We start from the raw sequence: 19237 nt of genomic DNA, 5'->3' as shown, positions 1-19237 counted from the left end.
AAATAATTAAAAATAAAAATAAAATTTTAAATTAAAAAAAAAGTCCCCATGTTTATATGAGAGTAAGGGTAAAATAATTTATAAAGTTTTGGGATCATAAGAAAGATGATGTAAAAATAAGTGTGCAATCAACCTATTACGTTAAAATGAAGAGTTTTTTTTTTCTTACTGAAAGAATGAAGAGTTTATTTTTTTAATTATAATTTAAATACATTTAGTTATATTTTAAATTTATTTATCTATTTTTTATAAATTTTATATTTTAATAATAAATTTATAAAATATTAAATTTTAATTATTTAAAAATGAATTCAAGAATCAAGATGAGAGATGGAGAGCAGGTAAAGACTGGGAAAATATAAAAAAAGCCAAGTGGGTGCAAATTCCTCCACTTTCATGTTAAGAGTCGGAGCAGAAACAGAACTTGTGGTTATGGTTCAGGAATCCACAGTAACGTTTTAAAGTGGGTTTAATTTTCATGACAGAGGGATCGCTGATCGCTGATAGCTGAAGAGTCGAGATAATGATGTGGCAGCTGATTATTTGGTTTGGATCGCAGTCATGCATCGACATTATTATAGTTAGGGTTTGTTTCGCCTCCAAACGAGTCATCATTATCATTATCATTATTACTTATATCCGGTGATAATTGCCACCCTCCCCACCACTATGCGTTGATAATCATTGCAAAAAAATTTCCGAATCCCTGTTGTCTGGAAAGACGGTTTTTCCCCATAAGATATATTCACGTGATCGCTAGGGTTGACCATTTACAAAAAAATACACAGTAAAATTAAAAGGGACAAAAAAAAATTAATAGATACAAGCGTGCTTTTGCTAGTGAATTCACACATTGAATTTACAATAATAGCTAATTACGCTTTTAAAAAAATTAAAAATTAATTACACCTTCAAAAAATTAGAATGATATGTCTTGCGTGAATTGTTGAGTACATGTTGACCCTATTTGGTACAAAAAATTGAGGAGATGAAATTGAGACTCATTGAATAATCCTCCCAATTCTATCTAAGTGATATTATTCAATACCACTCATATAACATCCTAAATTTTTTTTTTCAAAAATAATTTAACTCAACCATGGTAGAAAAGTATCTACCATGATAAATAGAAGTCAACTTATCCTATATTTTTTTTGAAGCAATTCTATAATTTAAAACACTATCATAGTAGAAAAGATTAAATCCCTTTTTAAGTAATACAAAATAATTTTATACAATTAATATATATTTACAACCATAGTTGGGCTATAGCCATCCAACACATTTTATATCAATAAATTTAATATAAAATATTTTATAATTGACTTAAGCTTGCACAATAGAACATCTCAGATATTTTTTTTTTACTTCCCACATGCTATTAGGCTAAAATCACATTTTTCATCTTTATACTCCCAACAAGTGCAAACCATAAACCAATAACTAACAACTTAATCAATTCCCAAAACAAGCTAATTATTTGGCCTCATAATCATGCCATTTCAAATCATTCAAAATAAATCAGAGATCAAAGTTACAGTCATCCAAAGTGTACCAAAAATAGAAATAGTTTGAAGGGCATGATTATATCATTACATTCATATAACTGTCAATAAATAAAAGCCCTAGTATTGACAATATAACACATTAAAAATCATAAATTAAATATCCAAAAGAGACAATGGATCTATGCCATTAAACCTCAGGGACTCCTCCACGTGCCACTCGTGGCTCTTCTCCTGAAAATTGTTAATCACATAATGAGACTCAAAAGTCCCAGTAACTAATGACAATTTATAATAGTGTATATAAACAGTTAAATGTATACTTGCTAAGTGGGAAAAAAACAATAATATAATTCCAATAAAATACAAAAAATATTACAATACATAACAAACAACCATCCTTATCTCCCTCCATTAACATCGAGTCGTAGCCCTCACTTAGTGCTAAATTACTCGATCAAAGGTAGATTAACCCGAGCCCTTACAAGCCACCTATTGGGCTCCAATAGGGGCGTACCACGTGGTACATAAATACAATAACAAATCTCCTAACACTTCCCACACTAATCAAACAAATTCATAACAATATTATATAATTATATAATATTACAATCTTCACAATTTTCTCACTTTTAACAATATTATAATATGACATCCCACTTGGCAAAAATACTTCAAAATGCATATCCACAATTTCACAATTTTTCCATAAACATAACAAGGTAATTTCTCAACAATAATTCATAATTTTCTCAATAATCACCCAATTAACATGAAGCAACACTACACACAAATTAAAAGCATGGTTACCTTGTGGTTTTTTCAATAAATTATTCCTTATAATCTTTCTCCCACCACAATCTTCACCAACAACACAATTTTCAAATAACATATTATTTATAAATATTAAAACTAATAAAATAACTCTAATAATAGGATTAGATAATATAACATAATTTTTAATCTCAATCTTAATATAAATTTAGAGTAGTACTATTAAGTAAAATTTTTAACTATTCTCTTAGTCATAAATAAATATTAATAAGCTAAAATCAATCTCTAAACTAATTTTTATTATCAAAATTTTTCTTTTTATTTCATACATTCGCATATAAAATATGCAAAAATTGGAAATTGAGTCTCAAGCTTAGAATCATCATCTTATAGCCATAACAATCCATCTCTCATCCCAAATAATCATCTAAACCTCAACAAATCAACATATATTTTCAGATTTAATAAAAATTTAGCCTAGAGTTTCACCCATAAGCCTCAAATTTCAAGTTCATCAATAAATTTATACTCTAAAATATTTATTATACCACTAACAACCTCAACAATCGTATTTATTTAACATAAATTTATCGCTCTTCTAAATCTTAAATTTTCTACGACCATAAAATTAAAAACAAAAAAAATTGATTAAAAAAAATTTTAAAACACTTAAATAATTTTTAAAAACTTAAAATTACACCTTAAATATTTTATTAGAAATCTAAACTTTTAAAACTCAAATTCTTTCTCGTCGGCGACTCGCGTTGTCTAGTCTCCATTCTCGCGTGCAAGAAAGAAAAGGGCTGGACGGAAGGAGTGAGAAAAGGAGATAGGCAAGGAATATTTAAAAAGGTGTGGGTCCCGCAACCTTTTTGTTTTCCTTCATTTTTTTTATAACACATATATATATATGTCTATTGCGTGCCGCCCCTCCCTTTTCTTTTCTTTTTTTAAAATATTAATACATGTATATATGCATATTGCACTTGTACGGCAAAAACGTCCACCACCCCTTTTTTTTCTATTTTTTAATTCCTCTATATAAATATATATGTGTGTGTATATCTCCCTCTTTTTCTTCTTTCCTAATAATATTAATAATAATAATAATTTTTAAAATTTTAACTTAGAATTATATCATAATCTAACAATCATCTCTTACTAATTTATTTACCTCTAAATATTCTCCAAAATTTCTATTAACTCAAATTAACTATTAAAATTTAAATTAAGATGTTATTACTCACTCCTTAGTAATACAAAATAAATCTTGAAATTCTTTTTTTTTTACCAAAAAGCTCTCCACTCTTCCTCCTCTCTCGTCTCTTCCTCTAAGGCTCTACCTTCCACGGCCTCTCATCTCCCTCCAAGCCCTCCACTGCTTCTCACAACCATAAATGATAGTGGTGACGGGGACACTTCCCACACTACCACAACCATACACAAGCACAATAGTGATGCATGAATTGGGAAGAGGAAGAACAACGATGCAATGTTAGGGAAAGAGTTGAGCTTATCAATGAAGTTGTGTATGAGCGGTATCTCTTTACTCCCACATTTATGACCAGAAAGAGAGAAGAGGAAGGATTGAGTGGTGAAAATTTCTTGGCTGCATTGATCGATGTCTCTCAATGGATGAACCACGAAGAGGAACAGCGTCTCTTAAATCTGAAAATTTCTTGGTGATTGAGAGAAGCATGAAGAAGAATGAAGACGAATCTAAATTTTTTTAACCTAAATCTGGATGTTTTGAACTTGAATCCATGCTATTTTTGAAATAACTTTGTCTATCAAATACATTTATATCATAAATAATTAAAATTTGTCCTTTACAAACTAATAGGATCTTAAAAATCATTTGAGTAGAGGGCATTTATGGCCCAAACCATACACAATAAAGCCCAACACAATACGATGACTAAATAATCTTTTGACTTCAACTAAGGCTTGATCTAATTTCACAACAATTTTATTCAAACCTTCCCAAAACAAAATTCAAACCACTTTAAGATTAAGTTTTCAAAAGCAACTTTTGTAAGTGAAAACCCCTTAGATCATGGCAATTAATAAACACAAGAACATGCACTGAGCCTAAAGAGCACATGAAGCTCATCATCTTAACTCTTAAGTGCCTTCCCTTATGACCTATCAGAACTCTTACTTTGGCAAAAAAATTGTAAGAGGTAATATGTGAGACTTAACGTCTCAATAACATACAGGAATTCTAAATATACTAGAAACCCAATTCAAAATCTCATTTCACAAAATATATTTACATACATAATATCTTTCACAACACAAATTCACCAATAAGTTCACAAATCAAGGAACACCATTTTCATAATAATCAATTTAGTTCATATCAACACAATATGCCAAAAACTAGTGATGCAAGCCCTGACCCATTCTTATAACCTGTCCAATCTACCTTAAACAACTATCAAGAGCCTAGACTGAGGATACCTTTGATCAAAGTACATTGCCTGCAGAGCTAGACTCTCTTCCTTAAAAGGAGGAGCCTAATGCCACGGTCATAAATTGAGGGAAAGGGGCCTTGACAGAGAATGGCAAACACAAGATCCTTAACAGTGGCTTACCGCATAGCAAGAAAATAACTAGCACAATCCCAATCACGTACACCATGATCATGTCTTCTTTCATACTACCTGCAGATGCATTAAACTTAAAACAACTTCAATACACATAAACATATCCTCTCTTATATTGCCCGTCTTATTTCCAATTTTCACAACAACCAGACATGCTTGAAAGGATTAAATCAGCATAAAAGTTCGCATTCACAATTTAGTCACTGCTTAACAAAAACTAGCATGCTTGAAATGAATAAAATAATTATGTAACAAGTCACATACTACACGAGCATGCTAGACAATTCAAAACATATATTTCTAATCCACAATCAATCAAGCAAACCTTCCGTCATAGTATTCCCATAACAATCTATACATAAAATAATATAAAACAATATATTTTTAGTACAAAAAAATAATTATTATTACATCTTTTCTAAGCTAAAACTATGCATTCCAAAACATTCATAGAATCACCAACATAAATGTTTGTATACAAATAATAATAATAATAATAATTATTATTATTATCTAATAATTCTCAATAATTTATTTTATCCAAAAATCAACTCTAATTGTCTCAATGTTCTCTGTTTTAAAATTTAAATTAGAGTTTTCTTTATTACTTTATAATTTCTATGTTGTATTTTAATTAATAAACTTCGTATTATATGTTATAGATATTATATAATATATAACATGTATATAAAATAAGTAATATATACATACTCCCTCCGGTCCCATTTATAAGTTCCATTTTAAAAGGTGTATTTGGTCCCATTTATAAGTCATGATGTGTCTTTTTAGGTAATATTTGAAAAGTATTTCCAAAATTACCCTTCATGAGAGAGAAAAAGTAACAGGATATTATTTTTTAGATTTATTATATAGGGGCATGTTTGAAATTTTACTTACTTTTGTTCCTTGTACTTTTATTTTATTGGTATTGATGAGGTTGGTAGAAATGACTTATAAATAGGACCGGAGGGAGTATATAATATGTAACATGTAATAAGATATTATATTACAATATTATATATATATATATATAATAATTTATATGTTAAAAATTAAACAGTCCAGCTTAATAAACTTATAGACCTAACCTATTAAAATAGGCTAGGTCAAAAGCCTTAACCTAGCTTGCTCTTTTTATTAAAGAGGCCAGGCTAGACCAAGCCATAGGCCTCTATTCATGACTTGATTTATTTTTGTTTTTAATGTCAATGTTGTTTAAATTAAATGATTTGAGACAATTTGAGTTATTGAACAAGGACCTAAATCCATAATTAAAAGCCGTGCAATTTGGTTTTTTTTTGGGCCAACCAAATTGAATTATGTTTCTATTGTTTATATATTTTTAACTGGTATAATTAAGATATATTATACTCCCCATTGACGATGTTAATATGTTCTTTATTTATTTTTAATTGCAGCACGACACCGCCTGTAATGTCGACTCTTCAGGGTCAGATAGAGAGGACAGAAGAATCACAGTTTTAAATTTTTTGCCCATTTTCCATATATGTAAAAGAATCAGCACCAAGATCAAATGAGAAAAAATTCTAAAAAATCTATTATATATTATATACATCCATTTAAAACATTAATATTACGTTTAAAATACCATGTTCTTTTTTTATTTTAATTAAGTTTGAATATAAATTTTAAATTCAAAAGACTGTTCTATAATTAATAGACGTCTCTGTTTTTTACCAGCATAATTAAGAGACATCTCCAGTGAAATGGGAAAGAAAACCATGGGAACGCCCATGGTTTCTCCCTCCCCGGTTCCTTTAAATTTCGCAGCTCACATTTTTTCATCGTGCATTCTAAAGCCTTTGTTCAGGTAACAATGTCTTAATGTTCATTTTGTTTTTTCTATTTCTTGATGCATGATTTTAGTAATTAATATTTGATTAATTTATATTTTCATGCAGAACTGTGGATGAAAAATTATATTGACTCGTTTCTCATATTCATAACAATGTTTTGAAGTTATGATACTTAAGGTAAGATTATTTTCAATAATTAACATTAAATTTGATTTTTATTTTTAGTCTTTTTAGTTTGAACTTGGAGAAATTATTGCAATAGTTGTGATTGATATATTGATAATATTTTATTCAACTTAAGCTTTATAAATTATAATTGTGTGACGAGCACATATTTAAAGGGCGAGCCCATCTCAAAAAACTAGCTTGTTAGGTGGGAGAGCCCCTCACATTTATAAACCCCACAATGCTTGTGAGAATTCTCGATGTAGGACTTGTGACAAACTGTAACAAGGTTTAGTATTGAAAATTTATAGGTTTAAATTTGATTTGTATTGAGTTTCATAGATTTCAATTTTATACTTTTAATTTTATTTATTTATGTTTTAAAAATTGTTAATTGAACAATAAATTTGTAATTAGTCAAGATTTGCCTTATATTAATTGTCAAATTAGTGTCCAGTATATTGATAAATAGATAAGGATTGTTATTGTCATTAATTTTTTTTATTTTTACACAGAAAATGGACAAATGTTGAACATATAAACTTCTCAATATTAGGGTTTTTAGATCCTGCGTTTGTCAACAGTAGCATTGAGGGTAGAATAGTGAAATACTCTATTCATGCCCTAAATATAATTTTAGAAAATACAGTTTTTGAGATGTTGTGCACAACCATTGAAACAAGACTCCATCTTCTCAACGATAATTATTGAACGAAGAATCACTGAAATGATGTGGATATGCATCTGCACCCTTTAATTCAATAACTTAAGAAGTCGTGAAATGTTGGGGACTGGATAGGGATTACCGGATGTCCGCTGTAAAATACTTTTAACTATTTTATTGAAAATAAAAATATGTGATTAAATCATTAATTTTATTTTAAAATAGAATAAAATTTCAATTTTATTTATATTTAAATAAAAAAAATTTAAATATGCATTATATTATCTCTCGTGATTAATGAGTTTAAACATAGATAATGTTAGTAAAACATAATTATTACACTATCAAATATCTGATATCAAGAATCAAAAAATTATTTTAAAAGGGTGCCTTATTAGGGACTAAAAAGGAATAGATATTGTTCCCATTCCAATGAAACGTTGAAAATGTGTGTAGCGGTAATATTAATTATTATGCTTTATTTGAATGAAAAGAAAATTAGAAGGAATATATGATGGAATTAGTCCCAGATTTGTTTCCTCCTTTTCTCCACATCCAAAACAATGGTTAGTAATTTTTCAAATTTTGTTGGAACATTGCCTATAAAACGTTCAAGCAAGCTCAGCATATTGATTTTGTAATTTTGATTGCACTTTATTTCAACAGAACATTAGCAGATTCACCACAAAACCGTGTTAGCTGCCACGGTTCCTAAAATTTTCATGGCAAACCGCGAAATGCTAATCCACACGTTTTAAAATTTTCATGGCCGCTTGAGCAAATTGTGGCAATTTTTCACTCTCCTCCTCCCCCTCTTCTTCTTCTTCTTCTTCTTTTTGGGTCAAATTTTAATTCTCATTGTTAGAACCGTGATAATGAACGTTTTCTCATTGTTTTTAAAATGAATGATATCGTGAAGGTTATGATTTAATCATTTACCATATAAGTATATCAAACATCATGCCCGACCCATGATATCGGGCGTTGCTCTAATGCTCGGATTGAAATAAATGAAGCTGAATCCTTTATTCACTAACAAAAGAATAATTGTGTTAGAGAGAAAGAATATGGCAGAGAATTCGAGTTCAGTAAATTAAAGCTGGGTACTTTTTTTTTAGCCATAAATTAAAGGGAAAAAAATTCCATCCTTTTTACATTCTTTTCGGTTTACTACTTCCCAAAAAATTGTCACGGCATTGATGCTAAACTTGTTGATTTTTCCTGAGGTTTTAATGATTGTAAAAAGAATATTTATCTTACCAAAAAATGATATTCTCTTGTGCCTGATCAAATATGGGGGTTTGGGTATCGGAAATACCAAGAATATGAATCTTGCCTTGTTAGTTAAACAAGTTTGGCGTATCATGTGCTCTAAATCACTCTCCTATGGGCAATACTTTAAAGTTGAAATAGTTTGCTATCCCCAATGAACGTTCACTTCAATTGTCTTATAATGTTTCTTAGTTTTGAAAAGGCATCTTTACAACTTCAAATCTCATTAGAAAGCATAATCGAGCTTTATTTGAAAGATAAAGGCCTTCTATTCCTCCTATGGATGTTATATAATCTTCTTTTTAGAAGCTGCTTCTTCCTCACAAAACTTTTTTTTTTATTTGGAAATTGTTTCACAAGGTTATTCGTACAGGAGATATTTTGCATTCTCATCATCTTAATTCCTCTCTACTTTGTTTTTTGGCCGTGAGGCATTAGACCTTTCGCAAGGCTATTCAACAATTTTTGTGAATGCCCTTTGGCAAGGGTTGTCTGGTTTAGCGCTCTTTCCATCTCTTCTTTCTTGGAAGAACAAGGCTTCATCCCATAGCTCAAGAGTATTACAAATGCTTTGATCAAAGGGTATAGAGTTTTTCCTTCTTGAAGGTATTTTCACCTTAGTTCATCTTATTTGTCATGAAAGAAATCTAGCTCTATATAAGAGAATCAAAATCCTTGCTTATTAGGTCATTTAGGAATTCAAGAGTCAAATTGCTCTCATTAAAATGACTTGCGATTCAAACTCTAATATTCAAATTTCAAAAACCTCGACTCTTAATAAAGTCAAGATTTCTTTTCTAAGATTGAGAATAGTAGATGAAAACATTATGAGGGCTTTGATTAGATCTAACACTCTAACATATTCATGGAAGATAAAATGCTAGAAGATCAAGAAGCATGGAGCAATCTTCTTAGCATTGAGAATTAGATCGGATGAAGTTTACTTGCATGGCATGATGTTCAAGAAATGTCCTCGTTTGAATTCGCAAGGATTTACCATTGCATGTGTTTGTAGCTTGCTTTATTAGATTCACCAATATTGCAAAGGTTGGAATTAGGATTTGGATGACCTTGGGAGGATCCATTTTCTCTAATTCGGATCTAAGTTAAAAGATGAAGTTAGGAGTCTTTCCCTAAATGCCTGAGTTCATGACATTGTGTATCTTTTCCATCATTTCAATGAGAAGTCTATCTCCTAGTGTAGGTCAATGTATTCATCACACCTTTTCACTGCTTCTTTTTTTCCTTTCAAACATTGTTATTATCTAACTTTTTCTTATTATTGTTTTATTGTTCATATTTGAATTTTTTTAAGAAAAATATAACAAAAATCCAAAGGAATTCATTTTCTTAATGAATATTGAATATATATCACACACGTGCACGCCGCATGCATATTAAAGAAATAGGAAAGGATGTATATTCCTAAAAGGCAGGGGAGGGCAGGGGAGGATGGGTGCAAGAAGAGGAACAATTTCAATGCTCATCTTTGGAGATGGGAAGACGGGATGTCATGGTTCTAAAAGACTTGCCCTTGATAGACTCAAGCGTAGAAAACTCATTTTCACCTTGAGACCTTGATTTGTAGAGTTTGACTCTAAAGCTCATGGGTTCAAAGCCAACCTTGAGGGCTTTGAGTTCTTTTAATTTTTCTTAAAAATAAATATATGAAAATAAAATAAATTAGATTACAAATATTAAATATCAACTTATTAAAATATAAATTCATTGCTCAAATTCCCACAACCAAACCAAATAAGCTAAACAGATTTTCTTTAAATATTGATAAAACAATAACAACAAAATATTAGAAGCATCACCACGATGATTATCATATTTAAAATCAACAATATTTGGTTGCACTTCATTATGAGTTAGTTTTTTATGGTAAAAAACAATATTTTTTTATCTAGGCTAGGATTTTCTTTTTTATTTTTAAAATATTTTTTCATATTTAAATCCTCTCCCTACTTATTTATTCAACATTAATAATCTTTTTATTAAAAAAATATAAACGAATTTAAATACGCTGGTTTAGAAGGCCATTTGTTTAAGCATTTTCATACTTAAATTGCAAGCGGGCTTCGCCGGCTTTCCTTGGTATGCTTATAAACCCTTGAGATTAATATTAGTTTATTTATATAAAATAATGATTTTTAATATAAACTGTTCGGAATGAATTTAGATGATCTATGAGATGGAGAGTGGAGAACTGAGGGGGCCAGCACCCCTATGCTCCATCACATGAAAATCTCCGTCCCTTCTTTTTGTCTTCTTCCTGGCCGGAGGATGCCCCATGGGATGGCCATGCGTTGGCCTTCTTTCGCGGCCACAGTGATATGACCAACCTTTTTTTTGGTTTCGGTGTTTAAGCCACAAATTCTTACCCAGCTATAATTAGGTTCTCACATTTTTTTTAAATAAATTATAAATCTTTAGTTCAAATAACTATAAATGTAAAAATTTTAATTATAAATAAGTTATTTAAATTTTAAATATAACTCTCAATTTAAATTAACATTTATAAGGGTAAATGAGTAAATTATATTTTAAATTTTAAATCAAGTAACACCATAAATTCTAAACTTGTTGAACATGTAAAATTATTTTATTAACTTTTAAAAGCAGTGCAATGTGGCTTTTATTGTTAATAAAAGTTAATTTTAATTATTAATTACGGTAATTTTTTGGTAATTTTTCTAATTTTTGGATCATTAATTATTTTTTTGATCTTTTAATGTAAATTTTAAAGTTTTTTATGTTATTTTATAATTAATTAATGATCAAAGTTAATTTTTATCATTTTTAAAAATTAAAGGAACAATTTACACGGTAAATAAGTTCAAAAATTGTAATGGTATTTGACTTAAAGCTTTAGAGAGTAATTTATTCATATATTTGTAATGCAAATTTTAAAAAATTGAAAACCTAATTATCTTTGACTTGATATTTTGAGATCTTATTTGTTTCATATCTTCAATTGAGTACAAACATACAATAAAAGTATAATGGGCATTGAAGATACACAAGCGTGGTGTTTTGGCTGGAAATGAATTAAAAAAAAAAAAGGCTCATATAGTAAGAGTGGTGGCTGGTGGGAGGGGAAGAAGTTCTTTCAATATATTCTCTCTATTAAAAAATATAAAATATTTTTAATTTCATGTCACCTTTAATAAAGTAATTATTTATCTTTAAATTAATATTATTTTTTTATATTTATCTTTATTTAATAAATTATGTCATTCTAAAATAAATATAAAATGACTTATTCATTAAGACCATTTTTAAAAAAATGCAACAATTATAATTTAAAATATTAAAAATATTTTATATTTTTAAATATATTCAACTTCTCAAAAAATATTTTATATTTTTTTTATGGCGTCTTGCAATCCATATAGCCGACCCCACCTAGTGAGATAAATGCTTGTTATTGTTGTTGTTGTTGTTGTAATGGTGGGAGCCTTACCAAGATATTTTTGAACATCCCCTCCCGCGATGCAGTATCAGTACTCCCTTGAATGCTCTCTTTCATTATTACATGAAGAACATATTCGAAAAAGGAGGAATTAATGTTTCTTTTTCGTGAAAAACAGGGCACAGCCAAAAATTACATTGTCAACCAGCAAATAATACAAGGATTAGAGACTCCTCCACTATCTTGAATTCTCGATACAACCGAGCACTAACAAGTTCAATAGACGGTTAGTAAAATTTGAAAATGATAAATCATTTAAAAAAATACAAAAATTTTAGAACCATAAGCACCCCGAGTCGGAGGACACGTATTAGAATAATGATTGACGAGTCAACTAAAAAAATGTGCATGCAGAAAGTCTACATTCACGGAGGGTGCCGCCGTGCCGGGTCCACGACCACGCGCAATATGGTCGGAGTCTAGTCTCTTTCAGCTTGATCCAAACGCGAAAAAATTCCGTGGCCCAATTACTATAGTCCATAAGGAAAAGAAAAAAAATTAGGTCATTTAATTTCTGAAAGGCAACAGTCCATAAAGCAATGAATGTGCATTGTGGTCACCTTATCACGACTTCAACAAGTATAGTGTGGGCGTGGGTGTGAGTGTATATATACGTCAGTAAAGGTCAGTCGCGTCTCGCCTCTCGCGTCGCCCGTTTGTGTGCAGCCACATCGCGTTTCTCACTTCCCAGAGTTGCGACTTGCGAGAAGGTATCGAAATGGAAATTGAACCGGACGGGAAAATCGCTTCGCAAGTCGATGACGATGGCAAGCCCAGAAGAACTGGTTCGTCTCTCTTTCTCTGGTTTTTTTATGTTCAGCAATTAGTCTCCAGTGATCTCATGTCTTTCCTTTTTTTACTAGGCATGACCTGCACATTCTATGTTCTTTTATGCGATTGGGTTGAATCTTTTTTCATTTGAAAGATAGAGTAGAGATTATTATAAGTTGGAAAGTTAGTATCGGGTCGCAATTGCTTGGTGTCTGTTGTCTTCCATTATTCTCGTATCCCTCTGCGTTGTTAATTTTTTTGCTTTCACTACAAATTAAATCCATAGGGTTCGAGTCTCGCCTAGGGGAAATTATTTTGAGAAAATTACATGTAAATCTTGTAGAGTGCACTTATCTATAAATAAAGTTCATAAAATTTAAAAACTACAGCAAAATGAAACTAAATTTAATTTAAAATTATGGTATAAAAATAATAATATCCTTATTGAAAATATATATTACATCAATTATATAATTTACAAATATTTTATTAATAATTTATAACTATCACTTTAATTTTATATAATTATAATTTTAATTTTTTACATCAAATATTTAAACTTTTAATTATTAGATATGTAAAGTTATAATTATAAAAAGTTAAATTGATAATTATAAATTAATAATAAAATAATTGTAAATAATTAATATTAAACTTTATTAATAATGCATAATTGATTTAATTATTAGATGTGTAAAATTATAGTTATAAAAAATTAAAGTAATAATTATAAATTATCGATAAAATAATTGTAAATAATTAGTATTAAATTTTTTAATAATACATTATCAGTTTAGCACTTTAGTTATACGATATGTTAAGTTAGTGTTGTAAAAATAAAAATGATAGTTATAAATAATTAATAAAGTAGTTATGAATTATGTAATTGATGTAATGCATTTTTAATAGAGGCATTGATGTTGCGTGACTTCAACTTCAAATTATACTTAGGTTTTAAATAATTTAATTGTGGTTTTTAAATTTCACGAGACTTATTTATAAATGAATATGCTCCATGGAAACAATGTGTAAATTTCCCAATTATTTTAATATGAAATTACATGTAATATTAGTTATTTAGGTGTTCGGCTATTTGGGGGAAAAAAAATCTAAATTTCAATATTTAAAATTATAGGAGTATGTCGTTTCCTAAAACAATTAATGTCACCGTAAACTTTTCTTTGTAACCCAGACATTATATTTGTTTTATTTTTAATATAAAATAACTTTATTTGAATTTGAAAAAATTATATGTTATAAAATACTATTGTTTTATTTTTTTACTTTTTATAAACATATGCATTTATTTCAGCTGTTCAGGGAAAATATTTTAATCAATAAATTTAAATTTAAACTAATATGACTAACTTTATTTTAAATTTAACACTTTAAATTTTAAAAGTATAATTTTAACAAAATTCAATAGATTTTTCTATATATTTACTTATAAATTCTTTTTGAATCTATACCTATATTTTGGTCAAAAAAAAATCTATACCTATATCGATAAAAACAATTCAACCAACAATATCTAAAATTCAACCCAACATTAATCATGTTCATGCGTATAATGGATTATTTAAAGCAAAGAACAAGGGCAAAGTGTGTACGTTTCGTGGGTCATCATGCCATGCCCGTTCAGTGATTTTGTTTTCACAGGGTAGAAATAATTTAGTGCGAACAAAAAATATCCGGATAAGAAAAAAAAAAAACTTCGTAAAACAAATTGAAGCTTCAGATTAATCTGTTTCACCCTCCCCTCCCCCTGCTTTAAATGTAATTCTTTTACAGGAAATTAGTACTGTTGTTGAGTCTTTGTTTCGTTTTATCAAGCAAAAATCTGTTCCCCACTGATGACAGCAAGCAGAACTTCCAAAAACAATTACTATATGCTCAATCATTTCAGTCAGCTCTAGTTGAGTTCGTAATTCACAAAGAAGATCAAAAAGGTGAACAGGGATGAGTGGAAGATGAATAAATAACATATGAATGGCATGCAGGGAATGTGTTGACGGCGACGACGCACATAATAACGGTGGTGGTCGGAGCAGGAGTGCTGGCACTGCCGTGGGCGATGGCCCAACTAGGATGGATCGGAGGAATAGGCGTTATGGTCACCTTTTCCTGCATCTCCATTTTCACTTACGGTCTCATTGCTGATTGCTACAGATATCCCCACCCTGTCTCCGGCACCAGAAACTACACTTACATGCAGGCCGTCAAGTCTTACTTGGGCGGCCGCATGCACCTGGCCTGCGGTTTCGTCCAGTATTCCAAGCTCGCCGGAATTACTGTTGGCTACACCATCACCACCTCCACCAGCTTAGTGTTGGTCACAATATCCATCCTCACTTCTGCTCATGTTTACATCACTGCAGTTCAGTGAAGTCTCTTCTCTTCTCTTCTTCTATGGTCTTGCAGGGCTATCAAGAAAGCTGGGTGCTTCCACCAGAAAGGCCATCAAGCTTATTGCAAATTTTCCAACAATCCTTTCATGGCTGCTTTTGGCATCCTCCAGATAATCTTGTCTCAAATTCCTAATTTCCACGAGCTTACCTGGCTCTCAACCATTGCCTGTATCACCTCTTTTGGTTATGCTTTAATTGGGAGTGCCCTTTCTCTCGCTGTCCTCGTCCAAGGTAATTTTTATCATTAATTATAATACATTCATCTGCACTAGTATTGGCACATTAATGGAATGTCATTTGGATGTGAGCAGGACAGGGAAGGCCAACCAGTGTAACAGGAGTAGAAGTAGGACCTGAACTGTCTGAAGAAGATAAAATGTGGAGAATTTTCAGTGCAATGGGGAACATAGCTCTTGCTTGCTCTTATGCTACTGTTGTTTTTGATATTATGGTAAGGCAAGCGTTTATTACTGTCATCATAATAATCTGAAGAGAACACAGCATTGGGATTATGATCAGTCATGACTTCTGTGAAATGGATTATCTCTGTGCTTTGTTTAGGACACGTTGAAGTCATCGCCAGCGGAGTGCAAACAGATGAAAAAGGCTAACGTGTTAGGGATCACAGCAATGACAGCACTCTTCCTTGCATGCGGTGGCCTTGGCTATGCTGCTTTTGGGGACCAAACACCGGGCAACATGCTCACCGGCTTTGGATTTTACGATCCCTTCTGGCTGGTCGACATAGGAAATATATGCATTGTCATCCACATTCTGGGCGCATATCAGGTTAGATCTTTTTATTTTCCAAATTTTAAGGATTAAGACACATCTACATTGTTATAATGTCTGTCTGATGTGAGAAATCAATATTCAATGACAGTTAATGGCTCAAGCATTCTTTTTCATAGTTGAATTGGGTGCGAAGATCATGTGGCCCGAGTCAGATTTCGTGCAGAAAGAATACCCATGCAGAATAGGCAGAGTGACATTCAATTTTAACATGTTTAGGCTAGTTTGGAGGACAGTATTTGTGATGATAGCCACAACTCTGGCCATGGCAATGCCCTTCTTCAATGAGTTTCTTGCCCTGCTCGGAGCTATTGGGTTCTGGCCTCTCATTGTGTTTTTCCCCGTGCAAATGCACATTGCCCAGAGACAGATCAAAACCCTATCACTCAAGTGGTGTGCGCTACAGCTGCTGAGCTTTGTTTGCTTCCTTGTTTCACTGGCCGCAGCAGTTGGTGCCATTCATGGAATCAGCCACAATCTCTCCAAATACAAGCCCTTCATGTACAAACAATAGTCCACTTATGTCATGTGACATTAGATTAATTAAGCCTGGCTTCAGGAGAACTAGTGTAATCAAGACCCAAATGCTATGTATCTACTTCCCTTGATCTATGAGCTATTAAGAAGCATGAAGTTGTAGCTCTGTTGCAGTTTAAGATTCTGCTTCGTTTTGCAGGGGAGAACTCGAGTCTCTTACTTTTGCATGCATATTTCAGTGTTAAGAAGATATCTCGAACTTTAATCGATTGAGTCCTGATCACAATTGTATCATTCACCTTTTGCCTGGTTTGACTAATTAAGGTGGTGCCTTCATTCTGGTGCTGGTGCAGCTGGTTAGAAAATACACGTTACGCAAAATGGTTCAATTCTTTGTGAAATACATAAATAAAGCAGTGACTTCACCAACAAAAAATAATAATAATAAGAAAAGTGACCTGACTGCCTTAAGAAATGAAGAATTGAACTTTAATCCAACATTACCAAAACTTTGTGAAAAAAACTCAAAAAGCATCTCTGATTGGCCTTTTATTTCAAAATTAATGTTAATGAAGGGCCAATGCCTTTTTTTGTCAGTTAATCTAGTTTAGGAACAAAAATACATCTTAACCTAAAATTTATTTAGCATAATAAGTGATATTTTTAATCAAATTTAAGCTTCAGTTAGTATTTTTAACAGCTAACATTAAAATATTTAATGTTATGGATAAATATATTATATTTTAATTACTTCATGAATGAAATTATTATAATAAATAATTTAGAACATTGGGTGTTCCTTAAAAAATAATTTTAAGATAAAATATACTTTAGTCTTCCTTTTTTCTTTTGTTTTTTTTTTTTTTTTGTGCCATGACATATTCAACCAATGGCTGCCCCGTCTATTTCTCACGTACAAGTGCATAGCATGGACCGCTTCCGAAAGTTGTTGACGAAGTTGGTAAAGGAAAAGGTGAACATTTTCAAAGTTCCATTTTTACAATGACATAGCCTCCGAATGTCGGCCCAATCTGGTCTTATGAGCTGTCTTCCTGTCTACAACTTCAGATATAACACCAACAAAAATAAATAGATCATGTTAGTAAGGATTTCGTTATAACTCACAAAATTTTGAAATTAAATCTCATTGTTAATGTAATGATTAATAGATAATTTGTAACTATAGACTACAAGTATTATTTGAACTTAAAAGTATGCATAATTTTTAGTAACTATCGGTATCCAACTTGTCCAACCTTTTTATTATGAGAAAGACTTGGCATTTGTAACACTCAGCGAGAAATCTCGATGGCCTTTATTGTATGGAGTGCACTGCTATCGAATCATAATATCAAGGTCAATGTTAGAAGGAAATTGCATCACGGCAATCAGTTTTGGTTTTTCAACCCTGGAAATTGGAAATTGGGCAACAGACAAGAAAAAGTGACGCTTTTGCTGTTTTGCATATGACAATGAGAAGACTTCATGGGCTGATGCGTTGAAAGCAATTAATACCCGTATCGTTGAATGGATGCTTTTTTGGCAGTGCTTTACCAATCTCATTCCACAGTCAGCAACAATATCCTGACCTCACTATATAAAATTGATAACGTGAACCTTCGTAACACCAGCTTGCCATTATCGTCTTCACCAACTTCCACAAGTCCGTGAAAATTGAGTCCCGAGATTTTCTTTTTCACTTTTTCTGAGAGGTGGGTTTGGACAAAAACAAAATAGGCAGCAGCCTCGTGATTGGTGGCTTTTTTTTTTTTGGGGCGGTTGTAGCTAATCTAGTCTAATCCAAATCGTTTCCGGCCAAAAAAAAAAAATCTGATTCAAATCACAGTCCCCCGTGGTTTTTCTTTTTAAGGGAAAACATGAATGAATTCCCGACCTTGTTAAATTGGACTGAGATGCACATTAAAAAAGGATTGAAACTCTTCATCATTATCATTATTTAGTTAAACAGTGGCATCGTCATGAAACAGCAACCTAATTCATTTTATAATTTAGACAATCATTCATATCTGGTAGTAGAACGTGCGATAATCTTTCTTAAGTAAATACCGACATTTATCTATATATATATCTATTTTTTTTTTTAAATAGCCACTGCTGTACACATGATGTCAATGTTTGCTCTGGTTTTGGGCTGTGCGTTTTTCCCCACCTTTAAAGCACTGGTTCGACGGTGAAGGAGAGATGGACCAGCGCATCAAAGAGATAACGTAAAAATAGTACAATATTTATTTAATTATTTCAAAAAATTATCCTATGCATTTAAAACTCAAATTTTAATTGATGTTTTTACATATATAACCTATATTATAAAATCAAATCAAGCAAACACTCTAACTTTTATTATATTGTGATTGATTTATTATATTTGTCAATAATATATCAACAACAACAACAAGCCTTTATCCCATTAGGTGGGGTCGGCTACATGGATTGCAAGACGCCATTGTGTTCTATCGTTTATCAAGCTTTTAGGAATATTATTAA

At 31.1% G+C, this 19237-nt stretch overlaps 1 protein-coding gene across 2 annotated transcripts; it reads left to right on the top strand.

The window, feature by feature from the left end:
* The first annotated feature begins 12852 nt into the window (after positions 1-12852).
* On the top strand, positions 12853-16911 carry LOC129294363 (amino acid permease 1-like). Of its 2 annotated transcripts, none has more exons than XM_054932667.1 (6): positions 12853-13069; positions 15056-15383; positions 15477-15694; positions 15775-15914; positions 16025-16252; positions 16347-16911. In XM_054932667.1, exons 1-6 carry the CDS (start codon positions 13003-13005, stop codon positions 16767-16769), a joined length of 1404 nt encoding a protein of 467 aa, XP_054788642.1. In that variant the 5' UTR covers positions 12853-13002; the 3' UTR covers positions 16770-16911. The 2 variants fall into 2 exon arrangements, with proteins under 2 accessions (XP_054788642.1, XP_054788643.1); XM_054932668.1 differs by having other exon boundaries at positions 12926-13069; positions 14962-15383.
* The last annotated feature ends 2326 nt before the right edge of the window (positions 16912-19237 follow it).

This window comes from Prosopis cineraria, unplaced genomic scaffold (assembly GCF_029017545.1).
Source record: "Prosopis cineraria cultivar Desert tree isolate PC_DT_omini unplaced genomic scaffold, ASM2901754v1 PC15, whole genome shotgun sequence".
In the NCBI taxonomy this organism is placed as follows: Eukaryota; Viridiplantae; Streptophyta; class Magnoliopsida; order Fabales; family Fabaceae; genus Prosopis; species Prosopis cineraria.
Note: the sequence above shows the minus strand (reverse complement) of the source record. Positions and strands in the feature narration are given on the sequence as shown.